At 38.2% G+C, this 27250-nt stretch overlaps 2 protein-coding genes and 1 long non-coding RNA gene across 9 annotated transcripts in view; 1 reads left to right on the top strand and 2 right to left on the bottom strand.

Moving 5' to 3' along the window:
* The window catches only part of LOC122078703 (asparagine synthetase domain-containing protein 1), an 80256-nt gene that overhangs the window by 40507 nt on the left and 12499 nt on the right, over nt 1-27250 (bottom strand). For all 3 annotated transcript variants that reach the window (XM_042644802.1, XM_042644801.1, XM_042644803.1), the window contains exons 3-6: nt 22278-22471; nt 21994-22129; nt 15901-16197; nt 15666-15763 (exon numbers count right to left, since the gene is read on the bottom strand). In XM_042644802.1, the coding sequence (XP_042500736.1) occupies nt 15666-15763; nt 15901-16197; nt 21994-22129; nt 22278-22471 (725 nt within the window). The remainder of the gene's footprint in view (nt 1-15665; nt 15764-15900; nt 16198-21993; nt 22130-22277; nt 22472-27250) is intronic.
* LOC122078704 (S-protein homolog 5-like) lies at nt 5956-6561 on the bottom strand. The gene has a single exon (XM_042644804.1). The coding sequence runs from the start codon at nt 6524-6526 to the stop codon at nt 6053-6055; it is 474 nt and encodes a 157-aa protein (XP_042500738.1). The 5' UTR covers nt 6527-6561; the 3' UTR covers nt 5956-6052.
* LOC122078705 lies at nt 7675-11831 on the top strand. 5 transcript variants are annotated; one of them, XR_006140161.1, is made up of 4 exons: nt 7675-7995; nt 8123-8265; nt 10132-10994; nt 11302-11831. It is a non-coding gene; the product is annotated as an uncharacterized LOC122078705 (long non-coding RNA). The 5 variants fall into 5 exon arrangements; XR_006140163.1 differs by having other exon boundaries at nt 7675-8265; nt 10132-10193; nt 10873-10994; XR_006140162.1 differs by having other exon boundaries at nt 7675-8265; nt 10132-10733; nt 10873-10994.

The raw sequence follows: 27250 nt of genomic DNA, 5'->3' as shown, positions 1-27250 counted from the left end.
TCTTCTTTTTGCCTGTTACCCTGCTCTTTAAGGTTTGTTTTCCTGGATCTAATAGAACTTTCTCCGAAAAAAAAAAAAGAGTACTTATCTCAAAATCGAAAATTTCATTGAACTCATAAAATTAGCAAGAAAAGATATCTCCCCCACCGATTAAAACCCCACTTTCAAAAACCTAGGCCACATAACCCTTCACCGTACGGTGCCATTAAGTCATTCACTAGTTGATCAAATAGACACATTTCAAGCACGCTCGCCCCTAATCCGACGAGCAAGCTTGATATCTAAAGGTAGAAGAAAGGTAGAAGACGAAAACAAAGGATGAGAATAAATAATAATTATTTATTACTTATGCTAGAGCATCAAAATGGAACCTGCAACGGCGGAAAAGAGAATCAAAAGGGTAGCCGATTACTGAAGGTGGAAAACTGCAACGGCGGATGAATCACAAAGAACCTGCAACGGCGGAAGAATCAAAGAACCTGCAACTGTGGAAAAATCCTTCTCAGCAAAATCTCAGAACCTGCAACTGCGGAAAACTCAGAACCTCACCGTCGCCGCTATTTTTCTCCAAGGTTTGATTGAATGAGATCGTATCTTGAAGGGGAATGTGGAGAGACATAGACTGAGGGTAGGGTTTTGATCGAATCTTGAATGGGAATGTGGAGAGACAAAGAGTGACGGTAGGGTTTTGATCGTGGGAGAGAAACCCGCCTTATTATGCATTTTCAGGGGGAACGGTTTAGCGGGAAATGTATTTTACTTTACTTACGAGAGCATATACTATGGATAAATTTAAGTGTCGTATATAATTAACTATATACTACTCTCCATTAACTTCCATCGTATAAAATATATTAAACACTACGGAAGTTTTAACCATGTCGTATAAGTTAGGTATCTACTTGTACTAAGAATATTATATATAATTTACTATATACTACGGAAACATTTTTATCGTATTATATACTAACCAGATACTACAGAATTTATAAAACCGCCATATAAATTAAGTATATATTACGGATATTGTAACCCTATCGTATATAATTAAAAATATACTAAGGTAAAATGTAACCGTCATATAAGATTACCTTTTACAATGGTATTATTTTACCGTAGTATATACTGACTAGATACTACAAAATTTATAATACCGCCATATAAATTAAGTAGATAATATGGATATTGCGACCCTGTCATATATAATTAAAAATATACTACGGGAAAATTTAACCGTCGTATCATATAATCTTTTACAATGGTATTATTTTACCATAGTATATACTCATTAAATACTACGGATATTTTAGTCTGTCGTATATGATGATTTTATATAACGGTACATTTATACCGTAGTATATGATCTCAATTACCATGGTATATAGTTACCGTAGTAAAAAAAGTGTAGCAATTGACCATTTTTCTTGTAGTGCGATCAAGTTCATAATGCTCGGATTCATCAGTGTCAAGCGGTCGATCTGTTCTATTCTTCTTTGGCACGTGGGAATCGTCCCTAGGCCAGAGATTGGACCAAATCAGGGTGCATTACCCCGTTGCTCAACGTGCTATACGCCACTCCTTCCGGTAAGTTTTTTACCTCCAATGTCGTCTTAGTGAATCGGGCAAGGAACTCTTTTATAGTCTCTCTCGCTCCCTGCCTCATGTTCATCACGTTTTGTGTAGTTTACTTCTGCTTCATACTTGCTTGGAAATGTGTGAGGAACGCTCTTGTCAGCTCTTCATAGCTGCGGATGGACCGTGGCCACAAGTTCGACATCCATACCAACACTACTCCTTTTAATGAGGTTGCGAAGGCTCGGCAAAGAACGGCGTCTGACCTACCATGAACCGTCATGGCCGAGCTGTAATACAACAGATGATCATAAGGATCCGTGGTGCCATCATATCCATTGAAGACGGGTATCACAAAATTTGAGGGTAGCTCGACGTCTATCAGTTCGTCGGATAGTGCATTATGGGCCGAAGTTACAATTATGTCAGCCGGGTGCCTTTGCCTCTGCATTCCTTCTACTCGCTCGGTGAGGTGCTAGATGCGGCTCTCCAGGTCGTCCCTTCTCACCTCAGCTTGGTGATCCGGGGATCATCGTGCCCTTTCACCTCTTCTGGGGCTTCTTCCTCGGCCTTGGTGACCACCAAGCCGATCTTGACCTTGCCGTGGTGCGCCTCTGGTCGGCCTGGTGGGTGAGTCCTGACCCCATAGGGTTGATCTCGCCAAGCTGTCCTCTAAGAATTTTCTCGTTCATCTCTATGCGGACGCAAGCCTCTAATGAGTCTTTGAGGCGACTGCTAGCGTCTTCCTACCCGGGGTGGGGATCTATGGACATCACATGTCTCTGAGCTCTGGTGACGCGTGGAACGATGAGCTCTCCCATTCTGGGCTGGAATGGGACCTTACCTGTGCCCCTCGGTAGGAGAACGGGGTGGTACAGAGTGAACAGTACGTGACGTTCTGGCCGACCCCCTCCTTGCTGTTGATTGAGGGGTGACACTGTTGTCAGGAGATTCATCATCGAGTTGTCTGCCCAGAATTGGCCTAAGCGGCTGAGCTGAACTAGTCCGTGGCATTAGAAGTTCCGAGCCGAACTGACGTATGAAGTCCCGCACCAGTGCATTTGTCGCTAACATATGTAGCTGCAGGCTCTGCATCTTCTCGTCCATGTTTGGGTGAGTTGCCCGAGATGATGGGACATGGCGAGATAGTTGAGGGTTTTGCTCGCGCTGATCCCCCTCTCCCTGGGCAACATGTGCATCAGGCCTGGTTTGTTGGGGTCCTTGTGGAGGGGTCTCTACTGGGACATTCTCTTGCTCTGCCATTGGTGGCGAAGGGGGACGTCCAAATGGTAACTCGCGGGTGGATCTTACTCGTGTTGTCGTAGAAGAAACGACATTCTCACTCCTCAATTGCATTGGTCCAAGGTGACTTTTTGTAACTTATTCCCACAGACGGCGCCAATCTAATGCGAAAAAAATTGACCGGATGATCTTTCCTGCAGTTCCTGGCGACCTGCACAGAAAAGATGACAGGGGAGAGCCAGGCTGACCCAATGGGGGACTCTCTGATGCCTAAGTCAGATCTTTCCACAGCAGATACTCAAGAGAGCTTTTCCAGTATAAGGAGTGATTGATTGATCCCCATGATGGAGGCTTACCTTGGTATTTATAGGCTGCTGATGAAGAGAGAAGGAGGGGAGTTTGTGCAGAGTCTGGTTCAGGCATAGAGTCCTTGAGGGAAGTGGCTCTGTGATTCTGGGAATACTTCGGGTTCCAAGGAATATTCTGGGAATATTCCCCATTGATCTAGGAGGTGCAAATCGTGAGAGGGGTGGACGCCTCTGATGACGTGTAGTGGATAGAGTCTTGCCCCCGTGATCAGGGATTATGTTCCTTGAATGTAGGAGTGGACGAGAGCACGTTTCTGGGTGCCTTACTTTACTGTGCCAAGCTGAGGTGACAGGTTGGTAGAGCCGAGGTGATTGGTAGCAAGGCCTGATGGAGGGCCTAGGTGGCAGCACTGCCTGATGGAGGGTCGAGGTGGCAGCACGGCCTGATGAGATGCCGAGGTGGCAGCACGGCATGATCAAGGGCCGAGGTAGTGGGTCAGTCCTGTTCAAATTTGCATATACGCTTCAGCCGTGCTGAGGAAGGGGACATATTTTGCCTCATCATACCCCAAAAAAAAAAATTTTGCTCTTTGGAGAAAAGAATTTTAAATAAATAAAACAAATTAAAAAAGTTCAAAAAAATATTTTTTTTCAAGGAAAGCAATGGATGTGATTCATACTGATCTCTCTGCTACTAATGACATAGGATTTGGGAGGGGTATATGTATACAGATTTACCTCAATTTTGTAAAGATTGTTTTCTGATTCGGACCCTTGACGATTGTGATAGAACAAACATACCATTTGGCCGAGGTCCACCCTCTAAGGCCATGTTGCTACTAGTTTCGAGTCACGGTTATTTCTATCTACAACATGAATCCCATCAAGTCCAACAACAACCACACAGCCTGTGCAAAATACATCTCTTTTTGCGATATAAACATCTGCATGAGTAGCTACATATGCACCATTCCTTTCTTACCATAAATCACAATAGAAGAGAGTGGACCACCAAAGATTATCAGCAAACCTCCATGAGTATTCCTGATTGTAGTCCAGTGCCTTCTCTCCGAGATCATCATCCTTTGATTCACATTGCAAATGCAATTTCTTTCCTGGACCCAAATTGTTGTGCACTGTTACAAGAACACTTCCTTTCATACCAGACACCAAAGATGAAGAGTACTCCATCATCACAGTAAGAATGATCAGAACAGGAATGGATCTAGGAACACCACCCATTCTGTTCTTGTTCTATTCTTTCTGAAGTTTAATTCTTCTCCCCACATAAATAGAATTGTTTTGATCCATCTTTTGTAGGATTCCAAGGCTGAGCTCATGTATTTCTCTTCTCTACCACCCATTTTAGAGATTAAAAATGGTTAACTTGGTTCTTTTCCTGGAATGGTTGTGTTGATCCATTCATGGTTTAAGGTTATTATTTTTTTTATTTTTTTAGGAGAACTCTTAATATTGAATGGGGTTGGAGACAAATTGAGTGATTTTCTTCCTATTAACCATGCAGCCACTTATTCCTCTCTGTGGCTTCTATTACTATTTACTACATTTGGATATTTAATTAGGAATAGATGTGTTGACTTTTCTCCTTTAATTATTGCCCTAACCATTTATAGATGGGTCTGTTTAGTTAAGACTGCGTTGCCATCTCTTCATGCTAATATTCATTCTAGGGGGCATATCTCTATAACTAAATACCATTTGGAGATCAACCAGTTTTAATTTGTGATAGATGTTTTGATCCCACCATAGCCACCGTTGGGTGGGCTACTGTTGTTCTATTCCCCTTAATTTAACTCCACATTACATTGTGGTGTAGGAAGTTATGGTATTACAGGACATGTGCTGGCCGAACCCATGGCCGCTATTTGAACCCATCGATCAAAAGATTTTCCCCCGGGGTGTAGGTATTGGAAAACTTGGTCGAAATTAAAATAAAATAAAATGAGATTGCATCAATGTTGAGCTGCTAATCCACCTTCAGCATAGCCATCAATAGATAAGTAACCCATTATGTGAAATGACCCCTCTACCCCTCTTGTATGATATCTCATCCTTTGACCAATGCCCCATTGGTATTGTCCGTTAGTTTATCGTATGCCAGTAACATACCTAACTTCTCCCATCCAAAAAGAAAAAAAGAATGATAGGTATTCTACATGATTAACTATAGATTTTTCACCTTAAATAGAAAGGAGGAGGTTAGGTATGCTACCAGTTTTTCTGGAGTTAATGGATCAACCAATGGGAGGACAGGGATGAAAGTGGTAGAGGGAAATTTTCCAAAGGGAGGAGCAAAGAGATAGACACAGATCTGGGTATACCAGTGGCATACCCAGCCTTTCCCCTAAATAAAATCATTAGACAGAGAGAAAAAATCCAAATCTTCGATCCACCCCTGCTACACCTTTTATCTCCCCCCTTGCAACTGACCCGTGCTACTGCTCGAGTCTTAGAGACCTATAATTTTGTCTTACAATGGCTCTCTTCCTCTCAAAACAAGACCTCCCTCCCTCTCTTTGCCCCCTCCAGAAACGCTGAAATGTCACTTCCTTCTATTAATTACTCCTATCAATTCTTTCAAAGTAGAAACCAAATTGTATTTATTGGGTGAAGTGAATTAATAATCCCACTAGTAATTGAGCAATTAGCACGCACATCCCACCTCAACATGTGAGAGAGATTCTTAACTTAGCGGAAGAAGGGGAGGGCCGGAAAAAAAAAAAAAAAAAAAAAAAAAAGGAGACACAATTGTTATAAGCAAAGGTGAATCTGAACTTAAATCAAATTAACTGCAACTAAAAGTGGACCTTCATGACAAACTAAAACAGTTCAAAACAGTGATCCATATATTTATTAAGAAACCATTTAATTAAACTTATCCCATGCTCTCTATCTCTAGATCGATCTAACTAAGGCCATTTTGCTACAAGTTTGGAGTCACTAGGGTTCTTTGTGTCTACAACATAAACCTCTTGAGGTCCAACAAGAGAAGTGCAGTCCGTGCAATAATCTCTTTCTGCAAAATAAACGTCTCCATGAGTGCTTACATTTTTTCCATCCCTTACATATGAGAAGTCACAATAGAAGAGAGAGGAAGTCCAAATATTTTGGCAGAAGGTCCATGTGAATTCCTGATTGAAGTCCAGTGATTGCTTTCCAAGATCATCGTCCGCTGATGCACAGTGCAAATACAATTTCTTTCCTTCACCCAACTTGTTTTGCACTCTAACATGAATTCTTGGAGTAGTGAAGCACCCACAAACCCAAGGTGACGAGTACTCCATCATCACAGCAACCATGATCAGAACAGGAATGATACTTCTGGAACCACCCATTCTGTGCTTGAATGGCTCTGTTGTTAATTTCTCAGTTCTTTTCTCCATCACCCATTTAAATAGAATATTTCTTGTAAAGAGAAAGGATAGGATCCTTTCATTGCAATCCTTTCATTGTATAGCTGTTATATGAAAAGATAGGATTCTATAGGATTCTTTCAATCCTTTCATTGTATAGCTGTTATATGAAAGGATAGGATTCTTTCAATCCTTTCATTGTATAGCTATTATATTTGTGTAATATTCCCTTTCCCTATAAAACCTTGTATAGGTTTTTGTAATATTCTCTTTCCTTGTTAAGTTCTTTCTTTCTATGGACTTACTTGTATGGGTGTCCAATTTTGTGATTAGACCGTTAGTTTGTGATAGGACTGAATGGGATATATCATACTATTATATAAAAGTATGTACTCATACTTCATGGCTAATTTTTCACCTGACTATTTTACCCTTCTTACTTATTTAAGTACTTTATCTTTTTCATTATCTTTTTTACATTTTTGATATTGTTGGTACCTTTTATATTTTATATTTTAATATTTAAATATTCTTTAAAAATCACTTAAATCACTTTCCTTATCTCTCTCTCTCTCTCTCTCGCTCTCTCTCTCTCTCTCTCTCTTCCACTTTCCTTCTTTTGCAATAAGCCTTTACTCCTCTCTCTCAACCGTTCCTCTTTTTTCTCTTTTTAAAACATTTTTTAAGATTTTTTTTAAATGTATATTTTAAGAGTTTTTTCTACCAAAATCTTATTAGTTTCCTTATCAATAATAATTCCTCACCCTCTCTCTCTCACCTTCTTCCTCTCTTATCTCTCTCTTTCACACTTTCCTTCTTCTTTTACAATAAGCCTTTCAACCTCTCGTTCCTCCTTTTTCTCTTTTTAAAATATGTTGTAGGAATTTTTTCTTTTTAAATCTATATTTTATGAGATTTTTTACCAAATTCTTATTAGTTTCCTTATCAAGAATAATTCCTCTCTCTCTCTCTCTCTCTCTCTCTCTCTCTCCTTATGTCTTTTACAATAAGCCTTTCGTGCTATCTCTCAACCGTTCTTCCTTTGTTCTTTTTAAAATATCTTTTAAGATTTATTTTTATAAAAAATTCTATATTTTAGGAATTTTTTCTAGCAAAATCTTAATAGTTTCTTTATCAATAATAATTCCTCAATCTCCTCTCTTCCTCCATTCCTCCTCTCTCTCGTTCCTCTCTTTTCCTCCTTTTAAAATATCTTTTAGGATTTATTTAAAGTAAAAAAATCTATATCTTAGGAATTCCGTACCAATAAAAATTCATCTTCCTCCTCTCTTTTTTTTTTTTTTTTTTGTAATTATTCTCCTCTCTTTCAATATCAGAGACAAGACAGGCTAGATTTTGAGTAGAGTATAGATGCCTCCATTGGTTATTTCAATGGAGTCTTCATTAACAGTCATTCCCTTGCTCATCAAGCCCTCATCCAGAATGGAGTCATCTTTGCCTCCATTGGTTATTTCAGTGGACTCCATTGGTTTGAGAAGGTTGGTTACACTTAACTGGGTCTTTCCTCTTAAGTATTTCAATGTTTGCTATTGCATTCCCCTGAAACGGTGAATTTTGAGGGAAGCAACCGCGACAAACAGCTTTTAAAAACGATCATTTAAGCAGGAGTTTCGAAAATGAACTTTGTTTCTTGGAGTGGGCTTTTGCGAGTGCGAAGTAGGTGATTCAAGTTTTAGAAGCGAGAATAACGAGGCGCTTCGGCTATGTAAGGAGCGGAAGAGATTTATCAAACAAGCAATCGATTCAAGGTACTCTCTTGCCGTTGCTCAACTTTGTTACGTTCAATCTTTCCTAAACATTGGTATTGCTTTTTGACGATATGCAGAGGCTGAGGTATTGATGGAATCATCCCTCTCTACTTCTGCAATTGAACTTGATAAAACCCCTTCTCACTTCTCTTACCCATCTTCATCTCCTTCCCACATTGCTTTGTTGCCATCCCTTTGTATGGATTAATGATATTAGAAGAGGATTGAAGATTAATTATTAACTCATCCATATTTAATTGTATGGATTAATAGTCAATTAAAGTTTGTTTTAGTAAAACGGCACTGATCAATTCAATAATTGAGAAGGAGTTCCATTTAAAGGCAAAGAGGAGATAGTGTTTGAGAGAGAGAGAGAGAGAGAGAGAGAGAGAGAGAGAGATTTCAAATGTTGGCAATTGGGTCGTTTTCGAATAATTTTAAATTTCAAAGTTGCATGTAGAAGACTTACATACTATATTTTACTCTCTTTCTCTCTCTATTTCACTGGTTAAAATTTTCATTATATAATTCTCTCTCTCTCTCTCTCTCTTTCTCTCTCATTGATTATTATTTTTCTTCATGTGAACATGGTATCTTGAGGTTTTTTTTTTTTTTTAATCTTTTTATATTATTTTTGCCATTAAATCTTAAGATCTTATTACTCAAATGCTCTACCATGAATGCATCCCTCACATCCCCCTTCCTTCTAACTTATGTTTCTTGTTATCTCTCTCTCTCTCTCTCTCTCTCTCTCTCTCAAAACGAAGACATAAACTTGGGGCTATATAACAGAGTTGTTAGGACAATTTTGGATCTATATCATGATGACACTTTATTTCTAAATATTCATATCATCTTGCCCTTGCTTGTAACAATGCTTATTTAATCTTTCAATGATCATCAATGCTCTCTCTCTCTCTCTCTCTCGACATAAGACAACATAGGTAACTTTGATTTTTTTAGTAATTTCTGTACTCACGTGCATTTGCATGTATGTTTTTATTGAATATGGAGATTGAATCAATCATCTCGAGATAACGATTTGTTGCCATCCCTTTGTATTATTTATTGGTAGTTTATTATGAGAGTATTCTACGTGTTCTTTGATTCAATGTGTATGCAATGGTTAACATGTGTTTCTTTTACTTGAGTTAATTTCTTCCTATTGTTTTCTTCTGATGGTGCCTTTAGAATGTATAATGTTCCCAGAAATCCCAATTGCGCTAAGATTGTCAGTGCACCTTCTATTGGGTGGTGGTGTTATATATTCAAAAAAGGTGGAATATCTTTGGCATGAGAGCAATATGATGTGGCAGTCATTAAATATTTTCTTTGGCTCAAGAGATGTTAATCTATCATAGGATGCAACTCATGCTCCATTTTATGCTGCCACTTTCTTTGAAACATTTGAGCTTGATGCTTGGAATTTGGATGATTTGTTGATGGGTAATATTTTTCTGGTCATGCTATCCTATGTGTATCTTATGTTCTGTTTCAACTTGTTGATTTAATGTTTGTATTTTGCTTCTCAGATCACCAAATAATCATTTTAAGAGCTGTGAAGAGATTACTTTGACAGGTTTTAGTCTTGGATTGGTGCTTGCATTTATTTATTTATTTATTTATTTATTTATTTTTAATGTTCTATTTGAAAATATATTGGAATTGTACAATCTATGAGTGAATGTTTGGTTTTATCTTGTTTACAAATCAGATCCCTGCTGAATGAAATCCTTATATTACTTTTTTCATTAATGAGGTCTAAAGTCTTTAGCAAATTTTTTATGTCATGATACTTATAGTTTCTGATATTTTGAATGCCAAGTACTATTCAACATTTGACAGGGACTTTTTTGCTTTTTATAGGATATTAGAATGGATATACCTCCTCCTACAAAGATTCTAGGAATTAGTCCAATGGAAGAAGAGTATGTTTCTTCTATATCCTGTGTTTCTTCATCCTATGATTGCACTTTTGAATTTATAGGAATAAAAAATGCAAGACAGAAATAACATGATATCTTTTTTATGTAATGTCCCTCGTTCAGCTCCAACAGACAAAGGTGTGAGTGTTTCAAATCTTGGTCCAATAGATCAAACAGAAGCATCCAGTCAGAGGGATGTTGAAGTGCCTACCTCCCAAGGCCTTCCTAAAATTGAAGTTATTAGTGATGTTGTTCATAACTTTGGGTCAAAATACTTTTCAGAGCTGCTAGACCTCAGAATGATACTTTTGAAGAAAACATACAATTAAACTAGAACATGAGTGGGAAAAAGACACTCTCTAGATGGTTACAGGGTTAACTCCTCTCTTATGCCTTCTTCCATTTTTTTTGTAATCCTTTTATTGCAGCCTTTATTTTTTGGAAGTGTTTCTCTACAACTTTTATAAGGCGTAGCAAGCTTTTTATTGCCTCTCTTGACTCCTTGTACGCCATGTCTCAAGAAATTTTTAATTTTTCTGCAAGGTAAGGGGTTTGTAAGAAAAAAAAATTACACATTGGAATTATAAATTTCTCGATAATGTGTTAAATTTGTTTTTATCAACTTATATCAAGTCTAAATGTTAGATTGTTTTTAATTTCTGATTATTTTTTATTTCTTCAGTGTTATAATGGGTGAAGAAAGAAGTTGACCCAATTCCATGGCAATTAGAGAGTCATGGCTATTGGATCGGACTTCCAAGGCTCCCTACCCTGTTATTGGGACCTTCGAGCAATATAGTCTTGGTATGGATTCTGCTCCTCATAAATCTTTTTTGTGTTTATTAATTTTTATATTAATGGATATGACACATTGGAAGAAGGATAGATTTTCTTTACCCGTATCAATGTTTTGAATGCTTTTATGGATGGTCTTAAAGTTGTTTTTAATGTAATATATACCATGTTTGAATCGAAACCTATGCATTGATAGTTTTTTCTTTTTTCATAGTTCTTTTGTTCTTGGACTTCTTTTCGTTCCTATAGTTCCAATTTTCTTAGTTTACCTATGTATTTAGAATAAAATTTTCTAAAAATATTGGAATTGTTGCAGGTCCTTATCACTGATTGAGAGTTCGAAGAGTCGATAGTTTCAATTGCAATAGAGCTTTTTCTTTTCATCTTATGCAATGTAAGTGATATCATGTCGTTTACCAAAGTGCTTCCATAGATTTACACTTCTGTGAGTATCTAAATCTGAAATCGGTGAAAAATATGAATTATTTCTTTCAAATCCCTTTGTCATTGTTTCTGATAAATAGAAAATTTTCTAATTCCCCTTCTCTCTCTCGCAATTCTCTTCTTAGTTCACTTCACTACCACACTAACTCGACTTGTCTTGGACCGAATCCAATTTCTAATATTTGAGAGCAACAATGTTGGCACAACTCTAGCACTGAGCAACAACGAATAACCCACTCTTGAAACGATGATTGGAAGTCAGACTTCTCTGCAACTTTGTCGACACTGTGAAAGATGTCAGAAATATGAAATATTTTGAGAATTCTTTGTCATTATCAATATTTAAGTTGAAGATACTATGGAATTTCTCAATTCGTAGGATAGACTATTACTTTTTTTTTTTTATACATTGAGGGTCTCATGATCTTGTCAACTATAAAGGCATTGAAGGTTACTTTATTTTTTTCTAATGATTTTTTATGAATACTTATTTAGCCGATTCAACCATATTTTTCCATCTTATCTGACTACTTATTTTGATATTTGTGCTCATTGCAGCAACTCCTTATAATGCTCTAATTAGATATCCCTTGTTTCAATGGCAATTTAAGGAGAAGAAGGTACGATGATGTTGCTCAAGGTTTTCCTATAAAGTAGCCTAATGACCCGTTTGTGTTTTGAATTGTAGTAATTTTTCTTATGATTTCAGTTTTATAAATTATTCTATATACTTTGGGAAAATGTTGGGTATGCTGCCGATATCAAGTATGTTAGCACCCATTGTGTCTATCTCTCTCTTCTCTTTTTTCTGAAATGACCCTTATATCCTTCCTGAATTATACTTCATCATGTGATCTTATTGGTGTTATCTGCTAGCATACTTGATATTGATGGCATACTTATCCTTCTACTATATACTTTATATTAAATAAAAAATTACAAAACGAATGATTTTGGTTTTAATTTGCAATATTGAAGAATGATGAATCAAATCATTTTCCTGACACTATTTGGTTTTCATCTCGAAGCATTATTGTGCCACTCATAATGCCCTATACACCTTTCAAGATATTATTTCCTTTTGAGCTTGTCTAACATTGAAAATAAATAAACTTCAATTCCAAGAACATTGCGTCAAACAAACAATGCATACTAAAGTAGAATGCACTCCAAAGTCAGGATAACATTTTTGATATCCATGTATACATATTCACATATTCGGCTTATTTGTGATCCATGAAAGTTATTTTGCTTTAACCAAAAAAAGGGAAGAAAAAAAGTGCATCATTGATAGATGATAACATTTGTTATATTATTTATTTTGAGTTGGACACCTCTCTCTCTCTCTCTCTCTCTTATTTATTTTGAGTTGGACACCTCTCTCTCTCTCTCTCTCTCTCCCCTTTTCTATCTCAAACTCTATCTCTCTTTCAAATCCTCTCACCCTCAACATATGGCCACACGTGCATTTGCACGTGTAATTTTTACTAGTATATATATATATATATATATATGAAACTCTCATGACTCACTCAACATCCTCTTTAAAAAGGAAAACAATCACCCATGGTTTTAAGTATCTTCGATACCGATACGATACCCTCCGATACGTATCTTAAATATAGTAGACCGATACGATACATGAAATTTTTAAAATCCTTTTGTATCGATATATATATATATATCCTACAATACATACCGATATGCATCAATACACCACCAATACACATCGATACGATACGATACGATATGCCTTGATACGACTCTATGAAAAATATAAAATTGAGGTAAAATGTACGTTTTGATATGTATTGGTATGTATCGGTGAGTATCGATATGTATCGATCGGTACATATCGGTATATATCGGCACGTATCGGTGAGTATCAATATATATATATATATATATCGGTACGTATCAGTGAGTATCAATACGTATCGATGAGTATCGATATGTACCGATATAGTGCGCTACGGTCATATAATGGCTAAGATGGGTAATTTTTCAAAAAAACATGATTTTTTGAAGGGTTTTTGTTCCAAAGTTGCTGTCAGTCATATTTCTTTCTAACTAAAGTGGAAATCAAGGTTAGGAACAAGGATTTTACATTTATGGGACAACTACAAACCTTGAATTTTTAGTACGATACCCTCAATTTAGTGTTTATGCATAATACATGTTATCAATAGTTTTTTTTAACAAATTCTTTATGCAAAAGTGTTTAAAAAAATGTTTCCTATCCATTTATGTGTGTATCTTTAGCGTATCTTAGTGTATGTCCGATACGATACGATACTCTCCGATTCATATCTTAATTTTGGCCAACCGATACGGCGACCGATACCGATACTTTAATCCTTGGTTTCGTTTCATTTATTTTTAGAAATAGAAATAAAAATTTTTATTTATTTATGATTCAAGAAACGACTCAAGCGAAACAAGTTCAACTTGTTTCGCCGTTTCTGGAAACGACTTGTGGCAATTTTTTCACTGGTTACCATCGACTTCTAAAAATATGACTTATCAAACACCTTCAATTCCGTTTCTGTTTCTAAAAACCAAAATTTATGTTTCTGTTGTTTCTTGAAACAGAAACGACAGAAACGTTATCAAACGGGCCCCAAGACATAAATATCCTATTGCTAACACTCCCCTCAAGCTGTAGCATAGACATAAGCCCAGCTTCAAACACCCTGCAAGAAAAGTTAGATAAATAAAACCTTAGTAAACATGTCACCAAGTTGATTCCCAGATGCAACGAAGGGTGTAGCAATCAACTATTCATTACGGCATCTCGTACAAAATAGCAGTCAACTTCAATGTGCTTAGTGCACTCATGAAACACCGGGTTACTAGGAATATAAAATGGTTGCCTTGTTATCACAAACATATTGACAGGCTTACTAGCAAGGATTAAAGTATCGATATCGGTTACCATACTGGTCGGCTAAATTTCAGATACATATCGAAGGGTATCATATCAGAGATACACTAAGATAAGATAAATAAACAAATATAAACAAACAGGGTACACATTCTTATACACTTTTGCATTAAAATAAAAAATAAAAAAAATAAAACAAAAAAACACTATATAACATGTATCATGCATAAACACTAAAATGGAGAACATCGTACTAAGAGACAAGTGTATTCAATTAAAATTGTTCAAAACGATGAGGTTTCTTACATTTTTTTCTATTGCTATTGCCATTCTGATGAGTATGTCATGATGATTCAGAAGCTTCACTAGGGTTTAAGAAAACAGGTGCAGCATAAGTTGCTTCCCACCAGAAGAAGAAGAAAAAAAAGCATTGAAGAACTCTCAAAAACAGGAACTATGATTACAAATATAATGATCAACCTTGCTCTGATACCATGTAACTTTATCAACTAAACAATACCAAGACATACATACTCCCATCGCTAACAAAGGCAGAAGGCAATAATTTGGAAGATTGAATGTCCTTATGACTGATTGTTGTCCCTACTTTCTATTTTTATTTATCCATGAGTCTTGAGCCTTTTTCCATGGTTACACTGCAATTAGTTTCCAAGATAAATGAAAAGAAGCAACCAAGATATATAGGGTCATGCTGCATAAAATTTTAAGTATAATTCATTTTGTTTCTTTTGCGAGGTTTTCTTCTACTTCTACAGTAGCCACAGGCCTTATTTCAAACATAAATACCAGTAGTCCAGTATCAAAGGATACATTCCAAAATGGAACCTTTACATGACTGCATCACCAAGTTCATACTGATTCTCTTGTTATCCTGGTTTACTATTTACTTTCAAATATACAGTGATGAATAGATTTAGAACAATACGATGCAAATTAAAGCCTCTTTGAAATATAGAAATTAATTTTTTATTAAAAATAAAAGCAGTAGTTCTACCAATTTATGTACCAAAAAGGGGGGAAAGAATATTTAAAAAAAAAATAATACTTCACAATGTATAGAATTCAACATATATAATGGATCAAGATTTAAGTTTCTCCCTTCAATTGATAGCATCAAATTCTAATAGTTGACTGCCCCTATCAGAAAATTAAAAAGTCATACTTCCATTCTCAAAGGAAAGTTCAATTCTGAATACCAAGGTACTAGAAGGGTAAAAAGAAAGCCATTAAAGAGTATTGTTGGGTAGCTATCAGCAGAATTAAGACAACAGAGCATGAAACAGTGTCAAATCATGCATGGAACTTGAACAATCATCACTGAAATTTTGGACCTGAAAGATTCTGTTCTGAGCAGTTCGTCGCATCACAGATTCTTTCAGAGCATTAAGCACCTTAAACACGGGCAATGAAACTGAATGTTGAATAACCCCTGCACTAACCAGAAACTGCAGTCAGAATGTCTGCTGGCTGAAATATCTGAGGCTAAGATTTGCAATAGCAATACACCTTCATAACCTAAGATGGAAGGTTCCCAGATGATATCAGTCACTAAAGAAGCTGGAATACCTGCATTAAGTTTTGCTTGCTCTATAACATGACGAGAACATAATTCAGAGGGCATCCCGTCCAAGGAAGTTGAATTCATGAGTCTTCGATCCTTTATAACTGCAAGGTTGAAGAATTTTAATTCCTCATCCTGGGGTTTTACAAAAGCTCGATCCCATTTAATCAGTTCCTCTAGCCCAGGATCAGTCCATTCATGTTTTCTGGCAGTGCCAATCAGAAATCCACTGGCTTTTGAAGCATCAAAGCAGATGCTGTATATCCCACATGGAAGCTCTTCCCAGAAATTGAGGCCACAATCTGTTAGCAGACTTAAGTTATGAGTTGCCTGAGAGGAAACAAATCTGTTCACCATAGTTTAAAAAATATATATATAAAAAAAAAAAAGGAAGCATAATGAAGCATATTCAAAAACCTTGTGGAATTAAAATCTTCCAAGCTTTGTTGGACCAGGGCAAACAAATGATTAGCATACCTATAAAGTGTTATACTCCTGCCCTGTCCAAGCACTCGAAAGGAATCAAGAAATTCCATAGGATCTATTGGTCTGTGGGATTCGCCCCCCCCCCTCCAGTCTCAGTTCTGGTTCAAACCGATCCTTTTCAGTTTGTGAATTAGCTACTACTACTACTACTGATGAATGAACCCTTTACAATTATGAAGGAGTTCACGGGAACTTCAACGGAGAACCTGTGAGTATCTTACCATTCACCAGCATCATCTAAAATATAAATCAACTGTCTTTGAAAGACCTATCCTGTTCCCTGTGACAGCCCACTGCAGCCAGAATCATTCTCCACTGAACTCAACCAACTTCCCAAACTTTTCCTGACTACAATGTCAGCAGAGATGGAAGAAATTCCCAGAGTCAGGGACACAACATTTCGAAACACATAAGAAGGTGGATCTGATAACCAAAGGATGCTCCAAAACTATATATAAGAATGGCGTAAGTGCAACTATCTCTTACACAAGTTGTAACATTTGGTTGGCAGGTTGAATTAAGTCGCTGGAATCAGCAATGAATAATCTCAGCAAGAATGCATAGAATTCTTTTTAATAAATAACAATCTTTTACTGATAGAAACACAGACCATAGAAGGACATTGTGGTACAAATACATAGAAGTACAACAACAACACAATCAGCCCTCCACAAGAGGACCAACCCAATACACATGAAAGCAACCCTTACCAAAAGAGTAGCTGATGTAGATCCCTACACAGGCCTGCACAACCGAAGGAAGAAGAAGAACCTGATCCAGGACCATTCGAGCCAATCTGGTCATGGAATGGCCCAGCCAGCCAGGTCCCATCGAGCTGGCAGAACCAGGCTTCTAGAAGGGCTGAAATCTCCTCTATCGATTTCAAATCCAGTTGTGGGTTTTGTCTTTTGTGTTGACTGTGTTGGAGTTTATGTAATAGGGGTACTTTAGGAACTATCTTTATATTAAGTTGTCCTAAGTTGTATTTTCCTTTTTTCTCTCTTAACTCCCTTTGGAGGACTATGTAATTTCCTTAAGTAATTAGTTTGAGCCTAATATAGGTGGAAAGAGCAAAATGCTCTCCCACGATCTTGCACTCTTCATTCTCTTTCTCCTCTCAACTCCTCTCCTTTTTCTTCATCTCTTCTCTTCTTCTCTTCTTCTCTTCTTCTCTTCCTCTCTTCTTCTCTTCTTCTCCCTCATCTCTAACCCTAATCTCTTCGATTTCTAACTTGATATCAGAACCTGTGTTCTACTATTCCCCTTATCTTTTGTAATTCCAGAATACCCTTGATGTAGATCCCTATTATGGGCAGGGCTATCACAGGAAGAAGCCCAGCCCAAAGGGACTACAATCGGCCTCTTAATTGAGGCCTATTTGATGTAATAAAGAATGGGCCCAATGGGCCAATTGGTTTAGGCTTTCACTTAAGTATTCGTTTAAATGTCTTGTATGTTATTTTGGGTTCATTGATTGTAAGTCCTATTAAGGCCTATCAGCCCTTGTCCTAGTCTTAGTCTATTCCTAGTCCTAGTTGCAATAGGAGTGGTTAGTCCTAGTTGGAAACTAACTCCTATTAGCTCCTAGACCTATAACCGTTGTAATTCTGCCCTCTTTAAATAGAGGAGCTTATGTACACTTATTTCTCAGATTTGAATAAAGAAGTTTGCAACTATTTGCTAGAGCAGCTGGGATAGCTGAGTAATGCAGTACCGAAGGCACCAAGGGCCTACACAAGAAGGACCAAAAGGGTCGACCCAACTGGCTGACGGGGTCGACCAGATCTGGCGGCTTATGATAGCCCACGGTTTGGGCTAGTGATGGGGGATATTAGATCTTATTTAGTTTCTAATTTTAGTCCTATAATTAGTTTCTAATTCCTGTCTTAAGTAGTTTCTAATTTCAGTCTATATCTTAGTTTCCTTTTTCATTAGTTTATAATTTCAGTTTTAGTAACTACATGTAAGTAGTTTTTTGTAACTCATATTTAGTAACTTCTGAGTTGCTATTATTTTGTAAACTCCTCATCATTATAAATAAAGGAAAGGGCTCTCTCATGCCCATGATTTATGTTTAGCAAAAAAAAAACTCTTGTTGCTGCTGCCGCTGGCTTCTATAGCTGCTCCTTGTGTCTGATAAAGGTATTGGGTTTGGTGTCTGATCCAAGCGACTCCTTACAGCGTGAAGTCCAAGAGGTCCCTCAATGTCTATTGCTCTTTCTCAACTGAATTCAAGTTTTAATATCAGAGATCTATTGCTGTACAACCAGGTATTTATAACTTCAAATTTTCTGCCCAGAAATTCTGAAACAGAACCCTTCGGCCTCTTCTGCTGGAGCCAGTTCCAGCCACTGATTGGCTCCCAAACAGTGGTCGATTGTTCCCCTGTACTCCCTTAAGGATCGACCCAAAGTAGGCCTGATTCTGTGCTTCCATTACAGAGATATTCAAAATCTCCAGAATTTTGTCCTGTAGTGATTCTGCCAGAATATAACCAGAATCGATAGCCTGATCTGTCTTATTCTGTTCTGTTATTTTCTGCTGTTGTTTTGGGACTGCTGCCTCTTATTACTACTGCTGGATTTTGGTTTATTTGATCTACTAATATCTGGGCTAAGTAGCATTGAGTATTTTGATCGATAGCTACTGTTTTCCTCTTTTCTGTTGGTCTGATTATTGCTGGTATATTAGTCTGCTGTGGATTATTGTGGAGGTTATGTGGTTGTTCTTCGGTTTAAACTTTCCTACAGTTTGGCTCTAGTTTGGCTTGTCAAACCTAGTCCTACATTACTGTGGGTGAGAAGCCCAAGCTGAGATAGCCACTTCCTCTCCCACTTTCCCTTAATTCTTCTTTGTTTAATTCTTTTATTTCCTCTGTTAGTTGCTGCTGTTTATGTTTGCTGCTGCTGTGAAGACTCAAAATTTCAGATCTGTCCAAGCTTTCCAGAACCAGAATTGATCCACAAGAGTCTCTCTCCTGAAGCCCGCGATCTCTCTCCTAGGGCTGGAAATCAAGAAACTTCAGAACTTCTGCATCAGCCGACAAAATCTGTTCATCTTTGGAGGTTTTCTTCCTCACAGTAAGGGCTCCCATCGACCTCAGTTTCAGCCTCATTAGAGGCCGACAGGTCCAACCGCACCTATCTCTCTTTTTCCCAATCGCAGGGCTGTTTCTCTCTCCTAGCGATTTGGATTTGGGTTGGGTTTTGCTGCTGATTTATTCTAAAAACTGTGGGGTTTGTTTGTTGGTTGATTCTTTGCTGTTCTATATTGGGTTTTGTTTATCTTGTTTGGGGTCAGTTCTTGTAATCTACTCCTATATTAACCCTCCTTTTCTAATTTTCTATTCCAATTTGACTCTATTATCTATTCCCTCACTTCTAAGCACTTGAGTTGTTCCTGAATTTACAAGAATGCCACTACTTCTTTGAAAACTGGTTTAGTTGTTAATTGTGGGCCCATAAGTCCAATTTTTGGAACCTGGATCCGCATCGTACAGACACTATGCCAAATCTTGTCTACAACATCAGAAAAGAAAATCCATCATATCAGCTACTGAGGTCAATAAAGAAATCAGTTTTGTGACTCCCATGATGAAGTGATAGTCGGGGTTTAAAGTATCTATTAGTATCATATCGGCCAACACGTATAGGTATCAGTCCGTATTGATACGATACAGTTTTTTTTTTTTTTTTTTAAATTGAAGTGTATCATTTCATATTGATAAATATCGGCCGACACACAGCAAAACTCACCGATACTTAAAATATGTATCAACAAAATCCATTTCACTTTTGAAATAGAGTATATTCTTCTCACTGGTGGTACTAAAATTTTCAAAATTTAAAGCACAACTGCATAATCGATCTCCCTTTCATTTCTGGGACTTGGGGCTTTGAATCATTCATAAAAATGATTCAAACTCTACAATCAAACTAATGTTTAGAGGATTGAAGCATAAAAAATCATCCATTGAAGCTAAACATAGCGTAAGACAGCTAAGTTGAAAAAACTCAAATTTTATTCACAAATCTTTGTTTTTGCTATGTTTGAGTAGATTTAGGTAAACAAACTAATTGCATCAAACATGAACTACTGCATTAATTTGTTCATAGATATCTGAAATTTCTTCAAAAGTTGAAAAACGTTCTACTTGAAAAAAAATTAATTTACTAGCTAAAAACAACTGATACTGAGTTGGGAAATTTAGATACATATACTATATATCAGTATATGTAAGAAACCTCATCTTTATAACAATTTCAATCGAATGCACTTGTCTTGTTTTACGTTGTTCTCCATTTTAATGTTTCTACATTAAAAGTGTTATATATTGCTTTTTTTTCTTTCTTTTTTTCTTTGTGGCTTCAAAAGTGTATGTCCATGCATATCTTTAGTGTATCTCCTATCCATACCCCACCTCGCAAAAGGTGCTTGTGATGTGACTAAGACGCGTACCGCTATCCCACAACACTGCCAAGATCTCTGAAGTAGTACCAATCTAAAATCAGGTGCAGCAGAATAGGAATATATATATATACATATAATCAAATTTCAAGTACCGGGGAGGACTAAGTAGTGACCTTGGAGCTGGTTCCTTATTCTAGTCTGTGAGTCATTAAAAATCTCCAGATTTGACCCAGTTTTGTGCTAATTCTGTTCAGCCACATATCTTCCCAACCTGAAGAGATCTTGAGCTACTGTTTGGAGGTTTTCTTAGGCATCATCAGCCCTACACTCGACCAGGACTTCAGGCTCAACTGAGCCCCAGTTTGTGAATTCTAAGTTATTGCTGATTTGACCTATTTTAGGGTTTATTTACAGATCTGTTCACTGCCAAATCTGAATTTATTCTGGTTAACGTTGGAGTTTGTTATCTAACTATTGGGACTGATTACCTTGTAATTAGTCTTACATTATTTTGTTTCTAGATGGTCGAATGACTGCTTTACCCTTGATTGTTCACTTGTATCTTAAAACTATTTACCCTTGATTGCTCATATGTAACCCAACCGTCCACCAGACTTAGCTAGAATTGGATCTAGCTATTTCAAAATTAGCCTTCAATAAAACTTCAGAATTCAAGAATTCGACTGAAGTTCTAGATTCTGGGTCCAATTCTGGAATGCGACCACTAGAATCTGGCTCATACGAAGCCCCTTCCAAAACAAATTCCACTTCTGACCCCAAAAATAAGAATCAGAATCCTAGCCAAACATAGCCCATGTATATTATCCTCATTGAGTATTCTTGGCTTTATCCTCGTTGCTGTTGTATTATGCCATTTATTTTTCAATTAAAATTATCTCATAGTTATCAAAAGAAGTAAACCAGAAGCAAGAAAAAAGAATGGGAGCGCATGACAATAATTTGAGTAAACTTCTCTTCATTTCAGCATATAAACTCAAATTTTCACAGAAACTCATTTCAGATTCACTTTAAGGTGATCAGCTACTGCTAATTTCACCAATAAGTCTATCTTGTTTTCTGCCCAAAATAAAAATACAACAACAACAACAAAGCCTTGTCCCAACTTAATGGGGTCGGCTACATGGATCCGGGCAAGGACAAAGAAAGTAAAAATGATTGATTGTTTGTTCTACAGTACTTACCAGTATCATTCTTGATAAATGATAGTGGTGACACAGAAGATAGCAAAAGGCGAAAATCATCCAAAGTTGGCCAGTGAACAAGTAAGCTTCGCCTCCCAAATGCATCTCGACCAAACCACAAGGTTTTTGAACTATCCTTTATGCAACAAAAAGAAAAGATGCAGAATTTTATTACAAAAGAGATAGAAGTACGTTGTACCATGCTACTATAGGAACTTGCACACTAGAGAAATTTGAAAGTGGGAAACTGCCAATAGATTTTTTTTTTAAGCAAAGGTATGAACCTGCCAATAGATTAACGCCCACGGCCCCTTAATTGTTGAAAGGAGTTCTGGCACAGAACTAAGCGCTCTTCCAGCGGAACAGCATTTTCTTTCACTTGCATGGAAACCACAGGAGCAGCACCTTCCAAGAGTATCCATAAGAATTTCAGAATCATTGCTATCACTACCAACCTCAATTCCACCGAATATTTCACCTTTACAACACTCAGATGAGAAATTTTAGTGAGATTTTAGTCATCAGTGAAGTAAAAAAGATGAAATGCAAATAAAATGGGAAAGAGTACAACCATTGAAAATCTATGTAACAATAATGTGGGTCAACTTGGTCCAACCATCTGAATCTGATAAAAGTATGGAGAGAGTGCCAGAATTATGGAACCCAAGTTGCTGGTATTACATACTGAGTTGAGTAGAAAACCCTTGACAACTAAAACATGTCTATCCAAAGCATCTTTTATAGGACTAAAAAATGCTAACATAATATTACATATAATTCTCTAAAATAAATTATCGTAAGGGAAATAATGATATATTACCATAAGATACTTAAAGACTCGTTATTTTCCTGAATGATGACAAGCACTTTATTGATCTTTCAGTATAAGAGAAATATACAGAGAAAAAAAAAGGAGATGCAAATAGAAGAAAAGACTCAGGCTCAAAAGAACTGAAAATCCTATATCACCCCGTCCTAATGTTGCCACGTGCATTCAGTTACTCATACTCATCTTAACATCATGGGATCTAAATTAGAAGCTTCTGAAGAATGATTCTAAGCAATTCATATAATTGTCGTCAAAACAGTTTACTGCATAAGTCAATATCTGTGTTTATAGCGTCTAGCATACATGCATCATCTATATGGAACATGGATTTACATAATGATTGAATGGAATTTTCCTCACCACAACACAAAAGAAGGGGACATGTTTCTATTAAAATCTCATTCACATGGCTTTGTAACTTATATATAATAAGCAATCTTCAAGTTAAATAACAAACTTAATGGATGGTATGATTTTTTTTTTTTTTTAATGAATAAATAAATTCATCACCAAGAGGAAGAATAGACAAGGGAGAGGGGGGGCCAAAAAGGAACAAGCCCTCAAAGGTGGGAAACAACAACAAGGGTCAAAGAGCCCAACTAAAGAAGGGGAACATCAAGGGGGAGATAAAAGAGGAGGGAAGGCCCTAGGAGACAACAATGAGCATGTTCATTGGGGAATCACAAAAACCGGACGATGACATAGACATCAAAGTTTGGAGCTAACATCAAAGTATATGGCATTCCAAATCTCATCAAAAGAATGAGAATTGGAAGTCCATCTACGAAGATTGCGCTACATCCAAATATGTTTGATGGAGGCGCCATAGGCAAGCTTCCCAATTGTGTCACAAAAGCTAGAACTTCCAAAAGTCGTGTCAGCCCAGATCCATTCTCTAGAAATGGGGAGGATAATCCTGTGAGAGGGCCAGCAGGATTGAAGGATCCTCTTCCAGATAGAAGCTGAAAAGAGGCAAGAAAATAAAAGATGGTCAGCATCTTCGATGCATTCCACCACAAACAGTAAGAGGTGGGGACTTGGATGTGCCGGAAGTTGAGGAAGGACTATGAAGGAAGACAGTTGAAAAAAGTGCGCTATGCAGTGAAATTATGACAAGGGATATGGCATTTAAACCAGATGGGTTTTTGCGAAGGAATGATGGGGTCTTTTGAACGGATGAAATCCCAAGCAGAGGCAGAAGTGAACAACATTTTGAGGAGGGGAGCCAAATAACCTTGTCCTCTCTTCCACAGTGACCGGGGGGATGGGGAGAGGGAAGACCAAAGGCCGGCAAGGGGGGAGGGGAGGCTGGAGGGGGCGACCAAGACAGATCTGGACAAACTAGAGGAGAAGATGATTCTAAGACTAACCAAGGGAGGAGAATACCAGAAGAGTGCCAAGGGTCTAACCAAAGAGAGGTGGAGGATACATTGCCACTGGTGTAAGAGATGGCTTGAAGAGCAGAGCTAAGAATATTACACCCTATCTAAGAGGCATCAAGGGAGGGCCTCCCGCTAGAGGGAATAATTCTTAAGGGGAGAGGAGTAGACCGAAGAGACCCAAATTTTGCGTTGCTTTAAGGTAATTTTTCAAATGAGCTTCAACGTGCCCATGGAATGGACATCTATGATTTGCCTGAAACCTTAACCTCCTTTAACTCTACAGCAGCAAACTTTAGACCAGTTCATAGGATGAAGGAATTTAGAGGATTCTGCTCCTTTCCACAAGAAGGAACACAGGAGGGGTTGATGGCTTTGGAGGTAGAGGCCGGGAGGACAAAGATGCCAGGCCAGTAGAGATTTAAGGATTGGAGGACCAAACGACAAGCATAGGAAAGGAGCTTGCCTTTCTAAAGCTGAAGTCTTTTCCTTATGGAATCGATGATGGGATAACAGTGATGGGAGGAAAGCCTAGAGGAGATGAGGGGAAGACCCAGGTATATAACTCAAAGAGAGCCAAGGGAAAAGCCAGATATGGCGAGGAGCTGGGCCCGACAGTCATCAGAGACTCCTAAGAGAAAGAGATTGGATTTGAGGAGGTTGATTCACAGGCCAAAGAGGGACTTAAAGAGATGAAGGGAGGACATAATATTGGTGGAGGCAAGATCAGCTTTGGAGAAAATCATGAGATCATCAGTAAAAGCGAGATGGGTTAGCATGAGAGATTTGCATTTGGGGATGAGAGAGAGATGAGGTGTTGGTCACTAGAGGATTGAGAATAGAATGAGAGAGAATAGAGGATTGAGAATAGAATGAGAGAGAACCTCGAGCGCCAGAGAGAAGAGGAAGGGGGAGAGAGGACATCCCTGCATGATGCCTATAGAGGAAGAGAAGTATCCAGCAAGACTACCATTGATTAGGACAAAGAAGCAAGGGGTGGAAATACAAGAAAGAATCCAATAAACAAAGGAGGGGGGAAAAGACATGTAACAAGACTCTTGTGATGGAGTCCCAAAGAATGGAGTCAAAAGCCTTGTGGATGTCAATTTTAAGGAGGGCAGCAGAGGATGAGACTTGCAGACTCACAATTGAACCCTCTAACAATCTCGTGGCAAAGAACGTTGTTATTAGCAATGCTTCTGCCAGCGATGAAAGTCGATTGGTTAGGGCTAACAAGCAAGTCGATGACCATCTGAATCCAATTGGTAAGGATTTTGGCAATAAATTTATAAAGGAGGTTACAAAGGGAGATAGGTTTGAAATCAAGCATAGCCTCCACACCTTCTTTTTTGAGAATAAGGAAGAGGAAGGTATGGTTGATTCCATGGATTTGGTTGGGTTTGAGGAAAAGCTACAGAGGGGCGAAGATGAGGTCATCACGAATGATGTGTTAGCACGACGAGAAAAATCCTATGTTGAATCCATCAGGATAAGGGCTTTATTGGATTTGTGAGAGAGGGCAGCAGCCAAGATCTTGTTATCTGCTGGGATAGCCTGGAGAGAAGGAAGGAGATGGTCAGGGATGAACTTATTGAGGAGGTTGCAAGGCAAGAGGGTAGGAGGAGGACGTGGGAGGATGGAAGAGATTGTTAAAGTAGGAGATGGCTTCACATTTAATATCCTCAAGAATGATGAGCTTGGAGCCATTAGAGCTTGGGAATGGAGTTAGCATTAGTTCGAGCTTTGAGAGAACGGTGAAAGTACACAGAGTTGGAGTCTCCCACCTCAAGCCACTTGATTCGAGTTTACTCACGGAGAAAGGATTTTTCCTGGCCTAGGAGAGAGGAGAGCTCAGAGGCTACCAACTTTTCTTCCTCAGCAGGGAGAGATTGTGGAGATCAAGCTAAAGCCTAAATTGGATAAGGTCAAGCTTCTCTTGACAGTAAGTAATACGAGCAAAGATGTTTCCAAAGGAATTGGAATTCTAGGATTTAAGGGTAGCTATGACATTCTTGAGATTTTTGGTAAGGGCAATAAGGGGAGAGGAGGGAGCAAGAATAGGGGTAGCCCAAGCTTCACTCACAATAGGAAGAAAGTCTTGATGGAGGGACCACATATCAAAGCATTTGAAGGCCTTGGGGGCGAAGGAGGTGTGGGGTTGAACAAAGAGAGAGATAAGGAAGTGATAAGAAATTCCAAGGTCAAAGCAAATATAAGCGGGGAAGGAATTGAGCTAGGCTTCATTCGCAAGAGCCCAGTCCAGCTTGCAAGCCACTCTATCAGCTCCCTTCTGCGGTTGTGCCAAGTGAATTTGGACCCTGACCATCTGAGGTTACTCATACTGAGATGTCTTCAATGCAATCATTGAAGGAATCAAAAGAGGAAGGGTCGATAGGGGCACCTCCAAGTTTCTCATGACTGGCTCTAATCACATTAAAAATATCCTCCAATGCCCAAGGGAGGGAAGCGAGAGAAGAGGAATAATAGCGGAGGTCAGACCAGAGGAGGAGCCTATCAAGAGCTCAATTATGAGCATAGACCACGGAGAAGAAGGGGGGAGCTGGTGGGAGAGAAGAAGTGAATGGATTGGGAGGAAAAAGCAATGGGAGAGACATGAAGAAGATGGGGGTTCCACAGAATCCAAATTCAGCCATTAGGAGAGTGGGCGTAGTTAGAGATGAAGGACTAGGAGGGGGCAATAGCTGCAAAGATGCGGGAGGCATTAGCTTCAAAAACACAAGCTTCAAGAAGACAACATAACAGCTCTAGATGATTGGATGCGGGAGCGGATAGAGGTATGCTTGGCAGAGGAATTGAGGCCTCTGACATTCCAGATAGTCCAAAGGATCATTTGAAACAGGCGGGTGAATGGATCAAGAGCTCAACAGGGCTAGGGGAGGAATTATCAGGTAGGAGAGGGTTTAGGCTTAGGCCAACGGGAGTATTCTTTAAGGGGAGAGGGTTCAGGGGCTTTAGAAGGCTTGATCTTAACCGGCCCTTTGGGAAGAGAGATGGATCTAGTAGACATGCTCTTCTTTTTGGAGACATC

The sequence above is a fragment of the Macadamia integrifolia genome, chromosome 5, assembly GCF_013358625.1.
Source record: "Macadamia integrifolia cultivar HAES 741 chromosome 5, SCU_Mint_v3, whole genome shotgun sequence".
Lineage (NCBI taxonomy): Eukaryota > Viridiplantae > Streptophyta > Magnoliopsida > Proteales > Proteaceae > Macadamia > Macadamia integrifolia.
Note: the sequence above shows the minus strand (reverse complement) of the source record. Positions and strands in the feature narration are given on the sequence as shown.

What these genes read in the sequence shown, in the direction of transcription:
- LOC122078704 (XM_042644804.1), bottom strand. Translation starts at nt 6,526, where the DNA reads ATGGAGAAAAGAACTGAGAAATTAACAACAGAGCCATTCAAGCACAGA.